The following is a 24,724-nucleotide window of genomic DNA, read 5'->3' as shown; positions in this document are numbered from 1 at the left end:
TATACTGTTTAACGTCCCTATCCAGAATATTTCACTAATATGGAGATGTCACCATTGCCGGTGAAGGGCTGCAAATTTAGGCTTATGCTCGGCACTTACGGCCTTTGAGCAGGGAGGGATCTTTATCGTGCCACACCTGCTGTGACACGGGGCCTCGGTTTATACGGTCTCATCCGAAGGACCGCCCCATATACTTGCCTTTTATGAAAGCAAACGGGTACTGAGGACCTATTCAAACCCGGATCCCCACAGTACCCTTTTCTATTAAAGTCCTTTGAATACGAACCAGATTATTCTTACTTTTATGTGATAGCATTTTCCATATTATTACACTTCCCCAACCAATTTTTTTTAACGTCATGAGGGCAGTTTTCCTGACGTTCATTATAAAGCCTTACAAAAACTTATAAAAGGCTTTCCGATAAACATTTTTGACTATTAGCTCAACCAAAATTATCAGCGGTGATGCTGAGGTCATACTCTATTGATCGGAGATCTTTGAAGTTGTATTTGGGGTGTTGTGGGGTCAGAACAATGGCATGAATAATTGCTGTTGATGACGTCATTGTGTTACATTCATGAAGTTTACGTAATCCTCTGAAGTGATGTTGTGCTGCTTTTGTTACATGTACATGTGGTCTTCCTTATTTTTTTGTGAACATTGGGTGTTCCAGGTTAATGATTAATATGTTTATGTTTTATAGGATAGATATAATGCTGTGTATAACATTAAAACCTTTTGCAATTGTAGAATGCGGTATACCTGCGTCCAGATCCAATTTCCCTTTTTGTGATATGCAACATTCAGATGCAACATTTTTAGAAAGCGTCAATTTTCAGATAAAACCAGATTCAAAATATCGAGAACCCCCGCTTTTGATAGCCCTTTTGTGTCTGAAGAAATTGCATCAGAAACAAAGAAATGAAAATTGAGATCAAACATTTAAAGGAAGTTTGTAAAATCAGATCTTTTTGTCTGTGAGATTTGTAGAATAGCTGTAAAGTTAACAATTGCATTAAAAAATAAGGCCATTCCAAGTTTTTTTCTCTGTTTAGCGTCCACCCATCTTTCAAAAACCTACCTACCTATTTGCAAAAAACACACAAGCTAAAACATAAAACACAGGCTTAAAAATCATAAAAATGACGCCCTTCAAATGATTTGATCTAACTTAAGTGATTTAATAGAAGAAATATCTATTCTTAAGCAAAAACACGGGATTGAATGCTTAAAATACACCCAATATAGCTTACTGTACAAAATTATTTGGATAAATTGACAAAATTCATAAAATTCGACTTAATTAATCAATTTCAGGACTCCTGATGTTGTGTGTTTTTTCTTACATGGGGTGTCAAAAACGGTCAAAAACCAAGGCGCACGCGGACGCTAAACATAGAAAAAAAACTTGGAATGGCCTAATGCATTTTACTCGAATGCATCATATCCTTCTAAATAAGAAATTATGAAAAAATTATCAAACATTTTTCAGGATATTGTTCCTACTATGCTTACTTTTTTTGAATAGTATATAACTATACAAAGGCATTGATGATGTAATTTAAGAATTGTCCTATATCTTGTGGTCTCAGGTTTTAAGAAATGTTTCCCTTACCAATTCTAAAGCTACTCTGATTTTGAAAATGTTAAAGAATGAATATGATTAAAATACAATTCTTTTTTCTGCATTTTCAGTGCTAAAAATTACAAAGGTATTGTGAATTCATGGTAAAAAAATGATATCAAATATTACTTTCTCGCCGATAAATGCGAAAGTATCTGCATGGGAAAAAGAACCGTGCTGGGTCCATTCAATTATTTAACTGGGCTTTTTGGAAATGTTTGTTTGCGCATCTTTATAAGACGGGAGCCCGTTTTACAAAAAGAATTACGACTTAAGACCAATTTTTTTTTTCTTTATATAACATTTTAACTAACATTATATCTCAAATTAGTTTTAACTTTTTAAAAAGAATGTGGTAAGATATTTTTACAAAAATAATTTCAAAGAGAAATATTAATTTTGCAAAATTTTACAGAAATCCTAAGATTTTGGTTTTAGTCGAAAGTTCCTTTGTAAAACGGGCCCCAGGATTGTATGCAATAATTTTAATGATATCAAGAGATTTAATTAATTGTCATATAAATGAAGATATCTAAACTGATAACATTTTAAAATTCACGTCGACGAAGTCGAGATGTGCTTATGTTATAACCCCGTTGTTAACGTCGGCGTCCCAGGTTAAAGTTTTTAGAACAAGTCCATTTCCAATTAACTATAACCCTTTCCCAGACCAAACTTGCATGGATGATGCATTTAGGGATGTACGCTACCAAACTTGCAGTTGAGTGAACAGGTTAAAGTTTTTGGAGAAGGTCTATTCACAAGTAACTATAAACCCTATCCGGAGCAAACTTGAATGGATGATGCATCTAGTAAGGAACACTTCTAGACTTGCTCCGGATGCTGGATCTAACCTACATTTTCCAGTAGAGTGACCAGGTTAAAGTTTTGGGGAAGGTCCATTCCCAAGTAACTATTAGCCCTATCCGGAGCAAAATTGATTGGATAATCCATCTAGGAATGGATACTACCAGACTTGCTTCGGTTGCTGGATGCTGGATCTAAACTACATTTTAAAGTTTTGTGACCAGCTTAAAGTTTTGGAGCATATTCATTCCCAAGTAACTATAAGCCCTACCCGGACCAAACTTGCATGGATGATGCATCTAGAAAGGAACACTTCTAGACTTGCTTCGGATGCTGGATCTGACCTACATTTTCCAGTGGAGTGACCAAGTTAAAGTTTTTGATTTTGAGGCAGGTCTATTCCCAAGTTATTATAAGCCCTACCTGAACCAAACTTGCATAGATGATGCATCTAAAGATACTACTCGACTTGCTTCGGTTGCTGGATCTGACCTACATTTTTCAGTGGAGTGACCAGATTAAATTTTTTTAGTAGCAGGTTCAGTCCCAAGTAACTATAACCCCTACCTGGAACAAACTTGCATGGATGATGCATCTGGGGATGACACTACAAGACTTGCTTAAGATTCTAGATTTGATGTACATTTGCAGATGAATAACAAGTGTTATTGGAGTAGCTCTTCAATTTTATGACATGTTATGATTTCACTTGTCTTTGGATGATGCATCTATGAATAGCCAATCGAGACTTGCTTCGGATGCTGAATCTGATCTACATTTTCCAAATGAGTGACCAGGTTAAGTATTTGGAATATGTCAATTTCCAATTACCTATAAAACCAGCTAGTTAAACAGAACTTGCTTGAATATCCTTAGAGGGATATACACCAAATTTTTGAAAATTTCAATTTGCTTTTAAAACGTGTTATTATGATAAATTTATATGTAACTTAAACCTCTATGATTAATAAGTCTAAAATAAAGTAGAAAAAAATCTTCTATATGCAATCCAGATACAGTTTTATATAAGAAATCATTATTGTGCAAGACGACAATAATATAATTTTGAATCAATAGAAGCTTATAAATAGTTCTTCCATCGCCATCATAAACAGGAGAAGTTTATTAACGTTATTTTTTTCTTTCATTGAAATAGTTATTTACAAATTTGCAACAAAAAAATTCCGACATCAAAGTTGCAGCTCATATTGCTTTAAATCGATAACATTTGTGGAGGTGGCTTCGTAATCTTTGATTACCTATGTGTTTTTTAGTTTACTGTGCATTCAAAAACGGACAAGGTTACTTATGACCATACAATAAACTGTAAATAATTATAATTGATTACAATTACCTCATTCATTAAAGACTCAAAAAATTATAACATTTTGTGGAAATCTTTTTTGTACGTGGGTATTAGTTAATAGTGATCACAATCGTGTCTTTTGCACTAAAAAAAAGGGATTTGTATTTTTCTTTTAATTTGATCCAGTATATCAATTTTAATAGTTATTCAAAAGAGCCATAGCGCATTTGATAGTCACGTTCGCCTACTCTAGCATTGAGTGATTTTTTTATGCCAACGTAAACGAAGTTTCGGGGGTATATAGTTTTTGTCGTGTCTGTCTGTTTGTTTGCAAAAACTTTAACCTTGCCCATAACTTTTGATTTGGTGGAGCTATGACTTTCATATTTCACGTGTATTCCTTGTGACAAGACCTTTCTTTGGGTACCACCAAATTTGACCTTTTGACCTTGGAGTTTGACCAACTTTTACATGAAAATTTTAAAATTTTACTTTGGCCATATCTTTTGAACAGTAGACACCAGGACATTTATACTTCACATATGTAATGTTTGTTAAAAGACCTTACACTGGATACCAACAACCTTGACCCTTTGACCTTGTAGATTTCCATACTTGTGAAAAAACTTTAACCTTGGCCATAACTTTTGAACGGTAAGGGATAGGGCTTTCATACTTCATATATGAAATCCTTGTGAGAAGACCCTTCACTGGATACGAAGATCCTTGACCCTTTGACCTTGACCTTTGAGCTTGACCTACTTTAAAAAAGCAAACCTTGACAATAACTTTTAAAGAGTTAGGGCTAGGGCTTTCATACTTTACATATTTGATTCTTATGACAAGACTTTTCATTTGATAACAATAACTTTGACCCTTTGACCTTGACCTTGGAGTTTGACCTACTTTTTAAGAAAAATTTTAAAATTTTACTTTGGCCATTTCTTTTGAACAGTAGACACCAGGACTTTTATATTTCACATATGTAATGTTTGTTAAAAGACCTTTCACTGGATACCAACAACCTTGACCCTTTGACCTTGACCTTGTAGATTTTCGTACTTGTGAAAAACTTTAACCTTGGCCATAACTTTTGAACAGTAAGAGATAGGGCTTTTATACTTCATATATGTAATCCTTGTGAAAAGACCCTTCATTGGATATGAAGATCCTTGACCCTTTGACCTTTTAGATTGACCTACTTTAAAAAAGCAAACTTGACCATAACTTTTAAAGACTTAGGGCTAGTTCCTTTCATACTTTACATATTTGATCCTTATGACAAGACCTTTCATTTGATAACAATAACTTTGACCCTTTGACCTTGACCTTGGAGTTTGACCTACTTTTTAAGAAATTGAACGTTAACCATAACTTCTGAACGGTTAGGGCTAGGGCTTTCATGCTCTACATAAGTATTTTATGTGGCAAGACCTTTCATTTGATACTAATTACATTGACCTTTTGACCTTGACCTTGGAGATTTTTGTACTTATTAAAAACCTTTAACATTAGCTTACTTTCAAATTTCACAATTGTTTTCCAGTGAGAATACCCTACTTTTGGTACCAATTAATTAAATTTGCATTTAATAAAAGCTTAATCTTTGCTTTGTTGCCATACGGGGGCATCAGTGTTTTACAAACACATCTTGTTTTTACATTGTTTAACCAAAAGTTTGTCATACATCGTTAGTTTATACATGCCTTAAAGCAAATCACGCAAAAATAGTACTCAAATATTAAAAGTTCCCTAGTACGATAGATAAAAATCGTTTTTCAATTTTTGGGCCTCTTCTTTTTGTGGAAGTTATGAAGACTTCAGAGAGGTAAACAAAGAAGGAGTTAATGAGCACTGAAGGTGTAAAATATTTTGATTAGTAGTAGATTACCGATATGCCTATTGCCGTAATACCATTGAATTTACCACAATAATGAGCGTACTTAAATGTGTGTTTTGGAATAGAAGCAGTAGCATTAAAATCGAAATGTACGGTAGCATCATAGGTCTCGAAGCAACCTTCAATAAGAAAATCAAGAACTCTCCGTAAGACCTTTAATGGTTTAAAAGCATATTTCAATTGAATTGTAGGGTAAATTCTACATATGAGCAAAACGGATTCTAAATAGATTTATGCTTTTGCTTATATTAACATGCATTTTTTACTTTAAAAAAAAAACTTACTACAGTGTCACAAGTTAAATCAGCAAATGTACTTTAACTTTTGATGATCAGTTTAATAGAAATATGTTTCAAGCAGATTTAGTTGAAATTTAGATTTTTTAAAAGTAGAAACAGCCAATGTTATTAAGGACACAACTACATATACAAAGGTTAAAACAACGTAAACAGGTATCTTAATATTTATCTTAATTGGTACAAACTACAACCTAAGAGTTTAAACGATGAAGATTGGTGAACTAATGCTCCTATCCAGAAAAACTGTTCCTGGCGGAAACCAGAGGGTCACCCCGGAACCTTGAATCCTTCTGTGGTGAAAATGCGATCTTCCCAGGCTCCTTGTTGCTGACAATTTGTAGAAGACTCCTCCCAGCTTCTGGGTGTTATGTCAAAGTACACCTGATACAATGTAACCAATAATCATTTTATAAAAGATCTGCCATCACAATTCTGTTTGGAAAAGCTCAAATATCTTTTTTTACACTGCACACTTCGAGAAAATTTCGTTTCGTATTATTAGAGAAAACCACACATATATAAATTTCTTAAAGTTTAATGGCGAATAATGGCCATGGCAGCACTACAATTTTCAGGAAATTACATTTAGTTACTGGTTACAATCGTAACCAAGGTTACCGACCCAAATACATTGGGCGATTTTGGCAACCCAAATGGCAAATGGCAAATACATGTAAATGAAAATCATCATGAAATGGGCAAATACATTGGGTGATTTTGACAACCCAAATGGCAAATACATGTAAATGAAAATCATCATGAAGTAGGCAAATATAGAAATTAATATGAAATAGGCAAATATACAAATGAAGCTGTTAAGCAACCTACTGGCAAATAATACATTGCAAATGTTTCATCCAGTCTGACACAAATAAGCAAATTGAAATTTCACACATATTGAAAATAATTATGTACAGTTGTAGCGAGCCCTGGGAACAGATGCTCACTAAATATAACCCTATTTAAGTTCAGCTAAAGATTGCATAGTCTTATTCCATCCGTTATACATACAAATCGGGAATCGTACGAAAATCAGTCACATGTAAGACAAAAGTGAGCTTTGGGGCAAGATACTCACACACATAAAAATCACTATTCAAGTCCACCGATAGATTGTGGAAGGCATCTAGAGAATTGTAACTTCATTGGTGCAGGTACGATAATAGTTGGTTACATCAACAGCCATCGGAGGTTACAGCCATGCAGTGCGCCATGACGGAGTAAGGTGTTGAATTACGAGATGTACGAGGTTCACATATAAATCACTATTTAAGTCCAACGACAGATTGTGGAATGCATCTAGAGAGTTGTAACTTCATTGGTGCGGGTACGGTAACAGTTGGTTACATCAACTGCCATCCGAGGTTACAGCCATGCAGTGCGCCATGACGAAGTTAGGTGTTGAACTACGAGATATACAAGGCTGAAAATAAAAAAATTTAGGCAGCAGAAAATTGACACCAAACAGACAATTTATTTTATATATTCATACATTACATATAGGGTGTTGGTGGGTGGGAATTTTTTAACACAATATAAAATAAATAAACAAATTTTTATCTTGAGATGCAGGATATCATATGTCTGCTCCCCTTCATTCTCTTACGGAAAAGGAAGTCCTAAGGATTCGACTAAAATACCAAAAGTTGAAAGAACGGGGAAATACTAATGACCCGATAACCCGAATATGGGCCTCTCTAATAACGCGATTTAATTTTCAGCAATTAAATCGAATTATTAGAGAAAACCACACATATATAAATTTCTTAAAGTTTAATGGCGAATAATGGCCATGGCAGCACTACAATTTTCAGGAAATTACATTTAGTTACTGGTTACAATCGTAACCAAGGTTACCGACCCAAATACATTGGGCGATTTTGGCAACCCAAATGGCAAATGGCAAATACATGTAAATGAAAATCATCATGAAATGGGCAAATACATTGGGTGATTTTGACAACCCAAATGGCAAATACATGTAAATGAAAATCATCATGAAGTAGGCAAATATAGAAATTAATATGAAATAGGCAAATATACAAATGAAGCTGTTAAGCAACCTACTGGCAAATAATACATTGCAAATGTTTCATCCAGTCTGACACAAATAAGCAAATTGAAATTTCACACATATTGAAAATAATTATGTACAGTTGTAGCGAGCCCTGGGAACAGATGCTCACTAAATATAACCCTATTTAAGTTCAGCTAAAGATTGCGCCAATGGACACTATGTGTCCACCGCCACAATGGCGGTAGCTGAACGCTTATGATAACCCCCCCCCCCCCGCACCCATCTTTTTCAAAGAATGGCAAAGCAAATAAATTAACATTGCATACTAAGACAAATGTGTATAAAAAAATCACATCAGTTACATCTATTGCGTGCCTATTTTAATGTGCTTTACATTATTTAGTCAGTGAAATAGAGTGCCATGGCCATTAAAGCCCACCCTTGACATTTTAAAATTATGCAATGCTTTCCTCAAAGTTTCAACAAATATCTCATTGCCTTGCTCTGACAAGTGCACCCCCTCCTCTTAAAGTAGAGTATGATCAACCAAAGTGAACTCTGGGCAACAAATATATCCCCCTTGATGGGCCAACAACACAGCTATAAACTCAAAACCCGACTTTAGTAAGAGCATGGTCGTCCCTAGCATAACGCCAAATTAATCTTGGTAATATCTGAAACCAAATAATTTTCAATAATTGTTGTTTGGTAACAGAACTAAAATTGAGTCAAAAGAATTATTTATGCTATAATGCAAAACACATAATGTAATTTGACCAATGTCTTTGCCATTGCAATGTAGAACAAGATTATAATTGTGGGGTATCTTCATACCTTAACATTAATTTGATTTTTGGGAGGAGATGTCACCATTTCATGCCGCCTTTTCCCTGCCACCAGATATTAGCTTTCAATCTGGATAACCCAAATTGGACCCCCCCCCCATTTTTTCTAGCATAACCAAAACCAGAAGTCTCTGTTGAGACTGTAGCTCTACTGGTTTATACTTAAAACAAAGGAAGAGAAAAGTAGCAGTTGATACTTGAAACTTTAAAACAGCAATAAATAGAAAAATGATCCTTGCCACTCATCAATATAAAAACCGATGCACAGAATCATGTATCCTAGCATAGTCCACCTGTGTGCCAAGTTATCTTGAAATAAGACCAAAACTGTAGGAGGAGTAGCATTTTGAAAGAATTTCACAGAAATTTCTATTCTAAGAATTTCACAGAAATTTCTATTCTAAGTAATCATGGCAGCACAATTTGTTGAAATCCCAAAATCATGCCATAATATTGATGATCAAAAAATATGTACATATTCTTACACCCTCTGAAATATTTGTAAACAAAAATTATCATATTTAAAATAAGATTTAGTATTAAGGTATTAGAAAACCTATCAAGCTATACTGCTTGAGGTGCTTAAGAAGTAATACAAACAATTAGCCATCAATGAATTTGAGGTTGGCATTCTTATTTATCTCTTGTAAGGTTTTGATCCCCAACGAACTAATTCTTGATATAATTGGCAATCTAGCATCTACAGAACTTTGCAGTCATGACATGCCTACCACCATCTTTTTCACAACAACAAAGTCTCAAGTACCATCAAGTTGACATTTAAAGCTTGTACCTGACAGATATGTTCTTACCGTAGAATATGACAGATTATCTATTATCCTATTTCTCATCAGGATGCCAAATCGGATGTGACCCACAAGATAATAAGACAAGCCCTGAACTGTATATTGTTTAAACTGGAACAAGCTAAAAAATGTTATGTCCCTGATTACTTAAGTACCAACCCATTCACTTGGCCTCTTAAAAAACAACCAATGATTCTTGAAGAAAGTGCCATAACTTAATTCTGAAATCTATGAACTAATAAGTAAATAATTGGAGTTGATCATTGTCTACAGTCAATTTGTGGAAAGTAACAGCAGCCATTGAACAAATCTAAAAAAGTAAGCCACACTTTCAAGTCCTCCTAAACCACCACAGAAACCCTGATAAAGTGATGTGGTTTACAGACCCCTTGCATGATGTCATGAATTATGCCTAGTGAATGCCCGGCCTAACAGAATGGCACGCAAACAAAAAATTCAACAAACCTGCAAGAGCCTTAAATTCTTTTAGGGTAGCCTTCTTTCTTTACATAAAACTGTTGATCAAATCCTTTAAACTATTCTACTTATCAACTGGGATTCTAAACATCATTTCAAACAAATCTAACTCAAAACCCCAAAAAAGGTCAGGGGAGTGGAAGGCCACACTGTTTTATCATCAGCTATTGAGGGGACACCTAACTGCTCGCATAGCCCCACAAAGAATGACATGAGTTCATCACGTGTATTCCTACCTGCCCTACCAGGAAACCAAAAAAAATTCCTCAAAAAGACTACAAGACACCACAAAATATTTATTTAAATCCTAAAAGCTCAAAGATCTGCCGGGTGAACAGGAAGCAACCTAAATGCAGACTTGAAGTCCATTTTTTCCAATCCAAGGCCCCCTTACCTAACAAACTTAGTAACCTAACTGCATCATCTAATGAGAAGTAATTGACTGAGGAGAAAGATGGATCAATAAAGGAATTAGCACTCAAGTTTTCTGGTTAAGATAAATGATGAATCAACTTAAATGATTCATCTTAATTTTTTCGGTACTAAACCAACAGGTAGGGCTGGGTATTGGCCCGAGATTTCGTATTGCGATATATTGCGATATTTTAAACTGTATTGCGATATGTATTGCAATATTTTCAATGTAATAAAAATGGAATTTTCTTACTATATTTACTTTAATTTACATGCAGAATGTACATAACTATGATAAGTAACCAACACGGAAAAAAATCATTTAAGTTATGCTCTGAAATGTTTCTACAAAACAACTTCTGACTTACTGTTTGGCTTAATAACAAACTTTCATTAGTCCATTTTTATATTTAATGACAAAATTCCTTAATCTAAGCATATTGCCAATATATCGATATTACAAAATCGTATTGCGATACAATATTTTTTGTCATTGTATTGCAATATATTGAAATATCGATATTATTGCCCAGCCCTACCAACAGGTGAATTAAAGCCTGAGACTGGGAAAGGGTCTTGAATGGAATGGGCCAGTAACTCTTCCAGCATAATTTTTAAAAACTTTTTTCAGAATTCCAATCTCATTATCCCTAGCTGACTTTAAGTTAAAGCAATTAGTAACAACCCTTTTGACCATCGATCTCATTACCTGTTGTATCAACATGATTGGCTGTCTTACATTGAAATCAGATTCAGTGCTGGAACTAGTGGAAAAAGTAACCACACTTGTCGTAACCATGGTAACAATAATGTCTGTACAGGGTATGTTTTCCTCTGACGAAACTTCTGTAGATTCGACTAATCCCACTTTTTGGTTTAGGCCCGCTCGTAGGTGCTGATTTCCGCTTCGCCGGCTTGGCAGCGGGTTTAACTCTAGGCATTTTCTGAAACTACCGACTTTGGAATAAGAAATACAATATAGAAATAGGCCTAATACTAAATAAAGTTATTATTATTATTTTAAATATTGTCTCAGCGTTAAGACTTCGACAATTTTTGTAAATAAATTCATTATAATTATATTTTGCTCAGATATTGACTAAGCGTTACGACTTTTCTGTTTTATATTACGCATGTGGTTTTTTCAAAATCGAAAAACATCCGAAAAGTCATGTACGTAATGATGCAAATACACACGAAAATAAAGATTGCTAGAAACATTCTCCTTAAATTTCATGCATAACATGAATTTTTTAACACAATATAAAATAAATAAACAAATTTTTATCTTGAGATGCAGGATATGTCTGCTCCCCTTCATTCTCTAACGGAAAAGGAAGTCCTAAGGATTCGACTAAAATACCAAAAGTTGAAAGAACGGGGAAATACTAATGACCCGATAACCCGAATATGGGCCTCTCTAATAACGCGATTTAATTTTCAGCAATTAAATCGAATTATTTTCAAAGAATTAAGGCATCTACAGATTTTTGTTTCTCGTGTTTCGTTTAGTGTCACTAGACTTCTACATATTTTTTTTTTACTAATACATGAATTTATGTTGCATGTTCAGTTTGAAAACGATGATCATAATTATGTTAAATCATCATCTTTTGATCGTTCTTTAATCCAAACATCCACTGTAATCATAATTATTAACGACGTTTTATCAATTAAAGATAGTTTTTTTTTCATTCTCTTGCCGACTCCATACATCCTTGTGAACTTGAAACAAAAGACAACACAGCGTCGGCCACATCAGTTCTTACTGGGATGTTTTACCAATGATATACAACAAAGGACAACTTACAATTAAATTGTATGAAAAACGAGATGATTTCAGCTTTTCCATCGTCAACTTCTGTAATTTTGTAGTACATGTACTTTGCTATCACCTGCATATGGTGTTTGAATCTTCCAACTTATTCGATACTTAAGAGCATTCTCTGAGTCCGATCAATTTTTAAACCGAAGAAAGCTACCCACGTATGAGTTGATGTTACAGGAATTTCCAACAGTTCTGTTTAAAGAAAGCATTTCGTAAACTTTATAGTTGTCAAGATGATCTTATTAGCAAATATAACCTACTGCTGGTCATGTAATGACTGACTTGTCTTAAATATATTGTAAGGCCTTTTTTAAAAAATTGAATTCAACTTTGACATGTTCCCGCCAAAAGCTTGAAACAAGACTCACGGCGTATGTGACCTGTCAACAAGGGTGCTTACTATTCTTCGTTAGCACCTCATTCCATCTCTATATCACTTATTTCCATAACTATTCTCCGATAACTAGCATTTTTCGCACAAAGCGGTAAAATAAAAATTAACACTTGCAAAATCAAATAAGAATTAATAAAGTGGATTCTTCATGAAATGGTAAAATTATTATACACCCCGCTTGAAAAGCGGGAGGGTATATAGTAATCGGTATTTCCGTCCGTCCGTCTGTCTGTACGTCCGTCTGTTACGCTTTGGGTACCCATCTATTATCCGCAACTCCCCTCATACCACTGAAGAAAATTTAATGAAACTTTCACAGAATCTTTATTACATATTGCCATTGTGCACCTTCTATTTTATTTTTTGATCCGACACATATTTTGTTGCGGATAAGAGATGGGTACCCCAAAGCGTAACAGACGGACGGAAGGACGGACGGACGTACAGACAGACGGACGGAATTAACGATTACTATATACCCTGCCGCTTTTCAAGCCGGGGGTATAATAACAAAACTATGGTTATGGAAAAATACATGATAAGTGGCGGACATGCGTGGTTCGTGGATCGGTTGGAGACACAACATAAATTTATCAATAGTTCAATAGGGTTTAACACACGTTACAATGCTATCATAAACTCATGCAACATTAAGGACATTTGACACTATGCACAATTGACTGATAAGACAATATAAACAGATGTGCAGTCGCACTATCACGACTTGAATCAAATTACCAATTTTTTCAAAGCCCCTTTGCATTGTATGCGCAAAATGGAAAACTTAACAGCCGAACCCAGGACTACTCATACTGAAGCCACTGATCAATTTCCCGAGGAACCAGGAGTAACGGATATTGCCTTTGTTGTAGAGGGAAAAAAGCTGTACACCGTTAAATCGGTTCTGGCTTTAGCGTCTCCGGTTTTCAAGTCCCTGTTTTTCTCGGATTTTAAAGAAAAAAATGCAACTGAAATTGAATTACCTGGGAAAAAGTACGAACCATTCAAGAACTTCCTAATGTGTTTATCCCCAAATGAATACTTGGATTTAAAAGGTAAGTTTTACCTTGAGGAATTCTATCGAGGAATTCGAATGTCATATATCGATGAATTCATATCAGAATATGAATCTCTGATATCGAATTTCAGAATTATGTCGTTTCGAACGAAGAAGGGGGCGACATATTGCATATTGTATGCATGCTTTTGTTGTACAAGCTGTTTCTCGGAGATGGCTGGGACAATATTTCTGAAACTTTCCTCAAAGGAGGATCACTGGTTGTAGTTGTGTGGTCATTCAGTTTTAAAATGGCTACCGTTGCCATGGAAACCTGCAAAAAGCGACGAATTTTGTCCGCGAATTTTCTCTCTGGTCCCTTGAACATTCGTCATGAAATTTTATTGATGTAATGATTAGTATCTGTAATTGTGCTCAATGGATTTAAAAATTGGAAATTGTCAATAGTATATCCATGAAAACAGGGGAAAAGTGGATATTCTTTAACTTTGATTTTTAATTAAAGTGCTGGAAGCACTGATACGAGTTGATGGTTGTCCAAGCTTCTAGAAAAATGCCCATCCAATTGAGCTTAAACCTTTATAGGGTTATTAGGCATGTTGTGTAGATGAACGGAACGAAGGTCATTTTGCACGCATACGCATGCACGTGCGGGCGCTTGCAACATGTGAAATGACTTATATATATACTTAATGTAGCTATAACTTTGACACTTTTTGATGGAATGCTTTGAAACTCATTATAGAAGTATATTATATAAGGATTTATTAATAGTGTTGATAATATGACACTGTCAAATTACCGTGAACTCACGTGCATGCACGTGCGCTTTGCTCTGATAGTCTGAAACGAAAATCTTAATATCTTTTTTTTGTTTTTTGACGATATACTTTGAAATTTTAAATAAAGTCATGCATGAGGATATCTTATAATATGATATATAACAATAATCATGAAAACACGTGCATTCACGTGCACTGCAATCTGATTGACTAAAACTTTAAATGGCAATAACTCCTTTGGTTTTCAACCAAACAGGATGGGATTTATAACATAGATAGACATAATGGATTCCTACAAGAAGGTATGGTCATCATGCATATGCATGTACGTGCGTGCACGTGCGCTTAGCTCTGATTTTTAAATCAAAGTACCGAAAGGACTGATAAGAGTTGATGGTTGTCCAAGCTTAGCTAATGGGTATTGTATTACTGATGAAAAAAAATTAAAGTCTTGTCCAGTTCGGGACGAAATACGCTATTGCTTGCAATAGCAGACTTCCTAGTTAAAATATTATTTTCTATTCACTATTGGAACAGCGAATTGTTTTCTGTGGTCGGATAACTATTCAAACTACCGGACATGTAAGTGTCCATACATTTTCTTTTTAAAAACTAGATTTACTCAATTTAATACATGTGAAAGAAGCGAATCAAAGACCACACTTGCAAAAAAGAAACAGGAACCCAAACCAATATAGCTAGCCTTACCAAAATTAAGGATGCAGACGTCCTTTGATTCTTTGTTTGGTAAAAATTAAATATCGTGTATCGTTTGAGAATTTTTCACTCATATTCAATTGAGACGCTACAAACACCTACTGCGACACGGGACCTCGGTTTATACAGTCTCATCCGAAGGACCGGCCTCCACGTCCAGCAGTGGGATTCGTGTCCCCGACGTAATTAAGTCCTTACCCCACGACTCCACACCCTACTACCGGCAACTGTGACAACCGATGCAACAGTGACAACAGACGGCAAAGTTATCAATCAATATGACAAAGACTTAATTGATATCATAATTTTGACTATTTATAACATTCATTTACTTTCGTTTCATGGATTCCCGTTTTGATTTTACCTTCAATTATTTTTCTGTAAAATATAAAACCATAATTCCTTATTGAAACAAAATAAGAACAAAATAAAGTTGAATTTTAATCGTTATTTTAAAAAAATTGGTCAAACTCAGCTTATTAAATAAAAACTGCTACTCTGCGGTCATATTTTTTGTTGTATATAATTAATTTAGACTCTCTACACCATAACTTTATAATGTGGATGGTCTTTGTTGTTTAACAAGTGTGCTGCAAGCGTTTGATTTTGATGGATCAAGATATTTTGGCTATCATGAACAACAGATGTTCGTTTATTGTGGCAAACACTGACGACAGATAATGGCAATCGGTAACATCTTTATTTTAATCTGGATTTCAACTTTTTAAACGGTTTTTTTCTTATCAAGTTCACTGACAAAAATGTCAGATATCTCTGCATTATATAATTTATTATTTCAGAAGATGATTGTCTAAGAAAGAAATATAATCACTCTGCAAACATTTGCTGAAAGTCTTCAGCATACATTGCTGCAAATTAAACTTGCTACAAATATTGCTGCAAAGGATCCTTTGCTGCAACGAAGCCAAAGAAACCATAACAAACTGTAAAAACCTTTGTGTTTGCCGCAAGTCTGTCACTAGTATTGAAAAGCTTACAGCAATCAGTTTCCCATGCAAAAGAGGTTTACCGCTGGATTTAACCTGCTACCAATATAAGATTTTTCAAAGAAGGATATGAAGATACTACATGTAGTAACGTTCAGTATTCAAGCTCAAAACTCCATTAAACAATATAAAATGGAGCAGAAAAACGGGAAATTCTAAAACATCAGAAGTGGGCACGACCCGTCCCATGCATGGAGGAGTGATCATCACCTGCCAACCAACAACCGCCGTTTGATCCATGTCACGATCGAAAAAAAAATCATTCGACAATTCAATGTGTGCAAATGATGGCCTAATAAATATATGGGGTGAAAGTCAATCAGCATTTGAATCAATGAAAATTTTTTTTGCTGACATGGACATTCTATAGAAAAAAAAGAAATGATGACTTAAAAACAAGACTGTTGATATTCTTGTTTAGTCAATTTGTTTGTCAATTATTTACCTAATTTTAGAAATTTTAGAAAATCCTACGTAGTGCGTATCGAATCAAAGAGAGTACACCCTCAGGCTGTATGTATGTGATGAAGGTATTTTCCTGCACAAGTAAGGGAAGTTGACGATTGAAAAGTTATAGTCATTACTTTTATAATAAAATTAAAACAAAACCACATCTTATCAGCCAAGCGTTGTGTGCGACATTGTATATACATGTACATGTACCTAATTAAGCGCTTTTGTAATCATTTAAAATGATGAATACTGTATATTCCTACCAAAATACCGAGAATCAAGTATCTACAACTTCAATTCAAATATTTCAAAATGGCGAATTCTTTGTTGACCTAGGTACAGTCTACATTTCGTTGGCTGGTTTGACTTGTTTCTTCCTGCAAACCCTCGGTTTGTCAAATTTAGTGTTTCCAACGAACATGTTGCTGCTGTATATAGAGGCATGTATGTTTCTTGCAATGTTCCAGCAAACATTTTGATTTCTTGCAAGATAATATAGCAATAGTTGTAATGTCGGCTGCAACATCGCAGCTAGCGACAATAATGTGCAATAAAACTCTTCCTGTGTACAATTTTGTCGCTGAAGTCTGCAACAAACATAACAGCTTCATGAGGAATGCCCAAATCAGCAATTATGAAAACCCAAGTTTATAACTACATAAAATTTGTACATAAAAAATGATTATACGTATGTATTATATTCTTTTTAAATACTTTACTTTTAAGTAATTTACTGCTGTCCTTGATATTTAACAGTTCCAATTATCCGTTTTGTGTTCCTTATCGTTGGAAAACAAAAGAAGATGGGGGAACAAGGCGGGCATACTGCCTATAGCGACAAATATTAAGAAATCATATTCAGTATGTGAATTGAGTATTTGGATCAACTTCTTATTATTGAATTTTATGAAATTATTTAAAAAATACCTTTTCTGAGAAAAAAATATCTTGTAAAAAATTTTTCTTTTATAAAAATACTACATGGTTTTAGTGAGACTCGAACCCTAGCAATAAAAGTCCGAGAAATCATACTGCTTTGAGATTAAGAATAACACCTTACCCACTATGCTATATGGTTCATGATGATTTTTGGCATTTAAATCATGTTTGTGATACACCGGTTACCCTTGACTAATGGACTTAAAGTATTTCTCTGAAAGATGCGAATGTTTTGTCATAAAAGTGTACTTTTAAGGTATAGTGGGTCTTCGCTCCATGTTTTTAGGATCATCTTTTTAAAAAAAAATGGAACGAAGACCCACTCATATTGAAAAAAAAATGTTTAAATATGAGAAAATGATCCTTTTTGTGTGTATGCTTTTTCATAGGCAAATATTTTCAGTCTGTGTGAGATTTTTGTAAATTGTAGAGATTTACAATAAACTTCATTATTAGATAAAATATCAAATAAAACTCTGATATAATTGAGATTTGAATTTTCACTTCTTATCTGTCGCACTATAGGCATTTCGCCCGCCTTAATCCCCCCCCCCCCATCTTCTTTACGAACATTAATCCGTCTTATTGAAACATTTTCATGTACTTATCGAATAATAGTTAGATTCAGTAGCTGTCGGCAACCACAGGTACTTGTGGACAGGAATAACCCCCCGTCCGATATGAATCCCCCGGGCTTTTTCCACAAATGATATTTATTACACTTATTCATCATGTGTATAATAGGAAAATTAAAAAATGAGATCTTTACGATGTTTTTTTTTTATCTCGTGGGGGAGGGGGGGGGTGCGTGTCCATAAATTCCTGTGTTAGCAAGTATCATACATATGACCAATATTAACAGTCAAAATATGTCTTGGCGAAATTTGAAGCTTACTAGTATCAGGATACAGCTAAATTCATACTTTATCCAACTTTGTATCCACTGTTTCCGATTGCCGTATTTCGTTTTAAATCTGCTGTCATTGTTTGCCTCGTCTGTTGTACACGATAGCCAAAATGATTTCACCAAACAAAATTAAACGCTTGCGGCGCTTTTATTAAACAACTTAAATTATCCATATTTTGAAGTAATGTCGTAAAGAGTCTAGATTTATTACATATAACAAGAAATATGACCGTAGAATAGCAGTTTTTATTATATTAGCTCAATTTGACAAGTTTTTCCTAAACAACGATTGAAATTTAGGTTTATTTTGTTCTTATTTTTTTTTCAATAAGGAATTATGGTTTTATATTTAACAGAAAAATAATTTAAGGTAAGATCAAAACGGGAATCCATGAAACGAAAGTAAATGAATGTTATAAATAGTCAAAATTATGATATCAATTAAGTCTCTGTCATATTGATTGATAACTTTGCCGTCTGTTGTCACAGTTGCATCGGTTGTCACAGTTGCCGGTAATAGGGTGTGGACTCTAGAGTTGACGCTCTAACCACTGGCCACACTTGCGACACGTCCTTTGAAAAATATTTAAATTTTGAACGTATCTACATGGTTTGCGTCGATATTGTACTCGTATATATTTCGAAATTGAAATTGGTTTATTTTTAAAGAAGAATTTTTTTCTGAGGAAAAATGCTTCAAAATCATATACATAGTACCAGTAATTAAGTGTTCAACCGAGTCTCTTTCTTTACTCCTCACTAAGATATTAACAGTAGTGCAGAGAAACTTCAAGAATGCTGTGCAACAATATATTCAAGAAGTGGTGTAAATCAGACGTGGACACATAAAAATTCCAAGGAACTTTTGGACAATTAAAAATCTGAAGATTTTACAAAAATCAACAGATTAAAAACTGAAGACTTTACAACTTTGTACACAACCAGGCTTTTTGATATCATTGACAGCTGTTTTGTCAATAAAAATGGAATTTACTCGTAAAATAACTTACCTTGAAATTGGTCATATGCAAGATTATTTTGTTTAAAAAAATTCTGATTATACACACAAGTACTCCGAAGTTGACATCAAAAACATGCATGAGTTTCTGATCGACAATATCTATGTTGTTTTTGGAGACCAGCTCTTCCAGTCTACTGGATTTCACATGGGTACTACTTGCGCCCCGTTATCAGACCTTTTTTTGTATTCATATGAATCAGAATTTATTCAAAATCTTATGCGTGAAAAGAATCTAAAACACTTGCAGTAGCTCTCAAATCGACATTTAGATATATCGACGACGTATTGTCAATTAATAATGGTTATTTCCATTCCTATGTCGATACGATATCCTGGTGAGCTTGAGATATAAGATACCATAGAGTCTGACACATATGTTTCCTATTTGGATATCTGAAAAGACATAAATGGTAATATAACAGCATAGCAAGCTCTATGATAAACCTGATGACTTTAACTTTTCTATTGTCAACTTCCTTTAGTTATGCAACAACACAGCTTCATCACCTGCATACGGAGTTCATATATCTCAGTCGATTCGATACGCAAAAGCATGCTCTACGTATGAACACTATCTAAAACGAGTTAAATTATTGACAAACAAGTTGATGAAACGCGAGTATCAGCAGACTCATTTAAAGTCACCATTTCGTAAGTTCTATGGTCGATACAATGACCTTGTCAGTAAATACAATTTATCATTGAAGGCTGACCGGTCGGCAGGGGATGCTAACTCCTCAATGGCACCTGATCCAATCGATGTTTTGGAGCTCCGTGTTTGCTCTGTTTGCCGTATTTTATATTGTTTTATTTTTTTTATCTTAACACTTTTATGTTTCATTTCCAATTATCCTATTTATAAACATCGGGTTTTGATACTTTGGAATTATGATTTATATATTTAACAAAGAAATCAAGACACATCATGTACATGCATTGTATTATACATGCAATCCTAGTTCTAATTGCGTTCTGAAATAAAAAAAAAAAAGCACTCAAAATTGTAGAATTTATTTTTGTTACAAGTTCAAATGTTCTCTTTGTAATTATATCTTATGTAATATACATTTTTCACCTGCATACGCGGTTTGCATCTCTCAGTTGATAAGATAGGCAAGATCGAGCTTGCTCTACTCATGAACAATTTCTAAATCGAAGAAAGTTATTAACAAACAAGTTGGTGACAAAAAAAAATATCACCAGTATCTCTTAAGCTCACCATTTCGTTTTAAGGTTCTATGGTCGATACAATAACCTTGTCTGCAAATACAATTATCATTGAGTCAAATGCTGACTGACGTTTTTCAAAGAATTGTTTGGTCATTATTTACACACGGAATTATTAATGGGTTTTTCCATTATTTTCCAATATTTACATTTCCAATGTCTTTGTCCGAGATAAAATTACCAATTGTAAATGTAATTGATTTCCTCATGAATGTTTTGGCGCGGTTCCAAAAAAAAAACCACGTGCAGGGCGGGACAACACCTAGAGAGAAGCAGGCTTGGCGCCCGTGGATTGGCGGAATCAAAGCATGTAAATATAAGGAATAACTGTCAGATTTTTCAAATTCATGAAGATGATCAATGGATTGGCTTGTGTGATAATTTTATGCATAAACGCCTTCGGCGTTTATGCAAATTATCACACAAGCCAATCCATTGATCACTTCATGAATTCGAAAAATAAGACAGTTATTCCTTAATTAATGACAAGGATCATGAGAAAGGTCGACAGGGGATGCTCGCTCCTCCATTGGATCTGATCCCACCTCTGATAATTTTGAGATTTTTGTTTGCTCAGTTGCTCCTTATTTGTAGCGTTTGTGTTTGTATTGTTAATTGGACCTTTAAGCTTTTTTCAACACCTTCAATAAATTGTAATTTTACTGAAGTATAATTTTAATTTTAAAATTAATATTAAAATTAAAATATGCAAAACACGCATAATTTCAAAATTATATATGTAAAGTATTAAGACTTATGTTAAACGCTTAGTCAGTCTTACGTCCACTCATGTTAGTTTTATGGTAATACATTACTAAGTATGTTAATAAATATTCCTGTCAGATTTTTCACGGTGAATGTCATAGAATTATATTTATTTATTCTGTATTTTTAATACTTATAGATGATGTGATCGAAGATATACTTCCATTGGCAAATGAATACCAAGTCATTTCTATGATCAAAACCTGTGAAGCATGGCTGCTTAAAGAGATTGACCTCAAAAAAGCAAAAAAAAGGACTATGATCTGTGATTTGGAATTTCTACTCAAATTCTATTATTACAGTGGTGAATACGACCTGCCAAATCTTCGTAAAAGAACTCTTGCATGTTTAGTGCCATTTACCCTGTCTTCCTGCAAACAAATAGAAAAGTATTATGGACGACTGACTGACAAAGACAAATTAGAGCTATTTGAGGCCAGAATCGAAAAACTCGACTCTTTACACTCCGGTTCAACCACCTGCCATTCCAAACACTCGCATTTTTTGCAACACGCCTCTACTACCGGTGTCAAGACAATTAATGGCCCCCCTGGAATAATGTCTGGGGGTCTTTATTTGTCGTCGACAACACCTCGGCACTAAATGTATCTCCAATATTCTGTAAACACTTGCATGGATGAGTACTTGGTATAAATTAGTAAATAAACGAAATGCAGAATGTAATAAACGTGTCACATACATATGTAACATATTGGGTTGTGTGGGAGGGAAATTTAGTCATCTCCATTAGCCTCAACTCAATATACCACGTATACTAAATTATGGTATATCCATTCTCCTATTATGTCATAAGTTTTTGCAAAAACTGATACTAATTTTAATTCATACCCAATAGAGCGATTTCTTTTGGAAGAATGCTTTTCAACAGGTGAAATGATAAATATTGTTCAGTACATGTAATAGAATTTAGTGACGTGATAGTTATGCAAACAGATAAAATTTCTCATATTCCATAAATAATTTCCTTGTTAAGATTTTTAAAATGTCCAATCCGAACTGGATTTCATTTCAAATCGGCTTTTCTCAACAGAATCAGTGAATTTTGGGTTTGAACGTTTGAACACAGCATTAAAATTGATTTTATTCAGGGTTAATTTTTAACACATACGAACTTACTTGAAATGCGTTGTATTACGTATTGCTTTAAAAACACTCAAAATATGTTTTATTAATTGTTAAAAGAGAAAGATCCTTAAAAAAAAAATATCAAATCAAATGAAAGAAATGTACAAAGCAAATTCCTCTGAACCCCCCCCCCCCCCCCCCCCCGCGATGAAAAATAAACTCAAATCATTTACATGAACATGCATTTCTTTAAATCATATTTTTTTTCTTTCAATATTGTTGCAGTTCTTTTTGTGTGACATTCAAAGAGTTTGTGGCATATCTACGGAAGCGTAAATGGCTCTACACTTGTTGTGTGATAACTTTGTATATTGTCTAAGACTTATAATTTTTCAACTTATCAACATATAAAGTATTATACCTCCTTATTTATACACATATTTTCATTTGTATTAAGATTTGTTCAATAGATTTTATTGCTATAAGTTTTATCGACTGAAATATTGTATTGATTTTCGTAGATACAGGCTCACATGTGTGATTTTAACCATATTAAAATCAGATTAACATACAAAATGTGTAACTTGCATGTCAACATAATTGTCTTGCATGTAGACATAATCTTGCATGTTGACATAATTTTCTTACATGTTAAAATAAATCTTGCATGAAGGGGCAGAAACAGCCACCATATGTGTGTCTTCATTTTAAATGTGAATAAATACATGTAATGACAACTATGCTCTATATGTATGATTTTTATTCACATGAAGCTGTATAAGCATTCTTCACATCTAATTCACCAATTTTATGAATCATGTTTATATTTTTGCATTTCTTTGATTTCTAGTTTACTCTCTATATCTATATACTAGTTAATGATTTTAAAACATTTATAAAACAAATCTAAATATTGTTTAAAATATCGATTCAGTTAGGGTTTATAGAGTCACCCTTTTCATTCCAAATGTGAATATGACTGCTATTGGGTGTGTTTCTTTGTTTTAAAAGTTGATTCATACGACCATCAAAGAGTCCAAAGGTTCCTCCTGAAATAAAATTGACCAGGTATAAATATTTTTACATTACATTTAGTTTTTAAGGTGTAAAATATCTTAACTATACAAATACATTATTTTAAATTTATTTACTTTTGTGATTAATATGCTTAAAAGCAATTTATACACTTAAATAAAATATTTTTATATGAAAAATATTTTACAATTTATTTTTTCTTGAAATGTAAACTATTTGCATTAGAGAGCACAAACATAAATCAGACTATATAATCTTATTATTAATTATACTTTACAGAGATTTAAAAATTTGCTAATTTTTAAGTACAAGTCTCAATCAGTAGAGTTGTATTTATGCTAAATTCAAACTTTTGATAAAGTCTTTAAATTAGAAAACTGAAATAGATGTATACTTCAGTATATTCAAGTATTGCAAATTTGATTAGAATTTCACAACAAGAACTCAATTAACATGTGTAAAAATTCAAATGGTCACAATTAGGAATCAGAGAAAACATGTTGAAATTTAATTCTCAGAGTCACAGAGTTTGTGTAGTACTATAATTAGAAGGTCCAGAAGACCTTGTACTGCAAATGTATGTACATGTACATTAAGGATCATATCAGAAATTAGCTATAGCTTAGGGCATGATCAAACTTTATACACACATTGTCATTATAAGTTTTATGTCACACTTACAGAGAAAATATATTTCTGAGGGGAACACATAATTCCCATACCTGGTACAACTGTACAACTATCCAGGGGGAAGGGAGGCTTGATACTTAAAACAAATAACAGTGCATAAGAAATGTGTAAAAAAAAAAAATGCATACCTGTGTGGATGAACAGAACTTGTTTTCCCCTGAATCTCTGAGGATTATTCTGTAGCTCTGAGACCAGACCACGGACAGCTTTACCAGTGTAGGTAGGATCAAGTATTACACCTGTAGAAGCTCCAATGTCCATAATGAATTCTACACAAACACCAAAATTAGATTCATCAATGTTGTTTATTTTTCACATGCTGAAGAGATTATATTTGTCACTTCATTTTATTAAAGCAA

General features: G+C 33.8%; 2 protein-coding genes across 2 annotated transcripts; one reads left to right on the top strand and one right to left on the bottom strand.

The window, feature by feature from the left end:
- Window positions 1-13,470: 13,470 nt before the first annotated feature.
- LOC134240938 (kelch-like protein 40a) lies at window positions 13,471-22,755 on the top strand. Its single transcript, XM_062723050.1, has 2 exons — window positions 13,471-13,773; window positions 21,694-22,755. Exons 1-2 carry the CDS (start codon window positions 13,485-13,487, stop codon window positions 22,155-22,157), a joined length of 753 nt encoding a protein of 250 aa, XP_062579034.1. The 5' UTR covers window positions 13,471-13,484; the 3' UTR covers window positions 22,158-22,755.
- Window positions 22,756-23,156: 401 nt separating this feature from the next.
- On the bottom strand, window positions 23,157-24,643 carry LOC134240937 (uncharacterized). Its single transcript, XM_062723049.1, has 2 exons — window positions 24,494-24,643; window positions 23,157-23,689 (listed from the first exon to the last, which is right to left on the bottom strand). Exons 1-2 carry the CDS (start codon window positions 24,624-24,626, stop codon window positions 23,571-23,573), a joined length of 252 nt encoding a protein of 83 aa, XP_062579033.1. The 5' UTR covers window positions 24,627-24,643; the 3' UTR covers window positions 23,157-23,570.
- Window positions 24,644-24,724: the final 81 nt, after the last annotated feature.

The sequence above is a fragment of the Saccostrea cucullata genome, unplaced genomic scaffold (assembly GCF_032062105.1).
Source record: "Saccostrea cucullata isolate Sc308-1 unplaced genomic scaffold, CSIRO_AGI_Scuc_v1 ctg2947, whole genome shotgun sequence".
Taxonomy (NCBI): Eukaryota; Metazoa; Mollusca; class Bivalvia; order Ostreida; family Ostreidae; genus Saccostrea; species Saccostrea cuccullata.
This window is presented reverse-complemented; position numbering and strand designations above follow the sequence as displayed.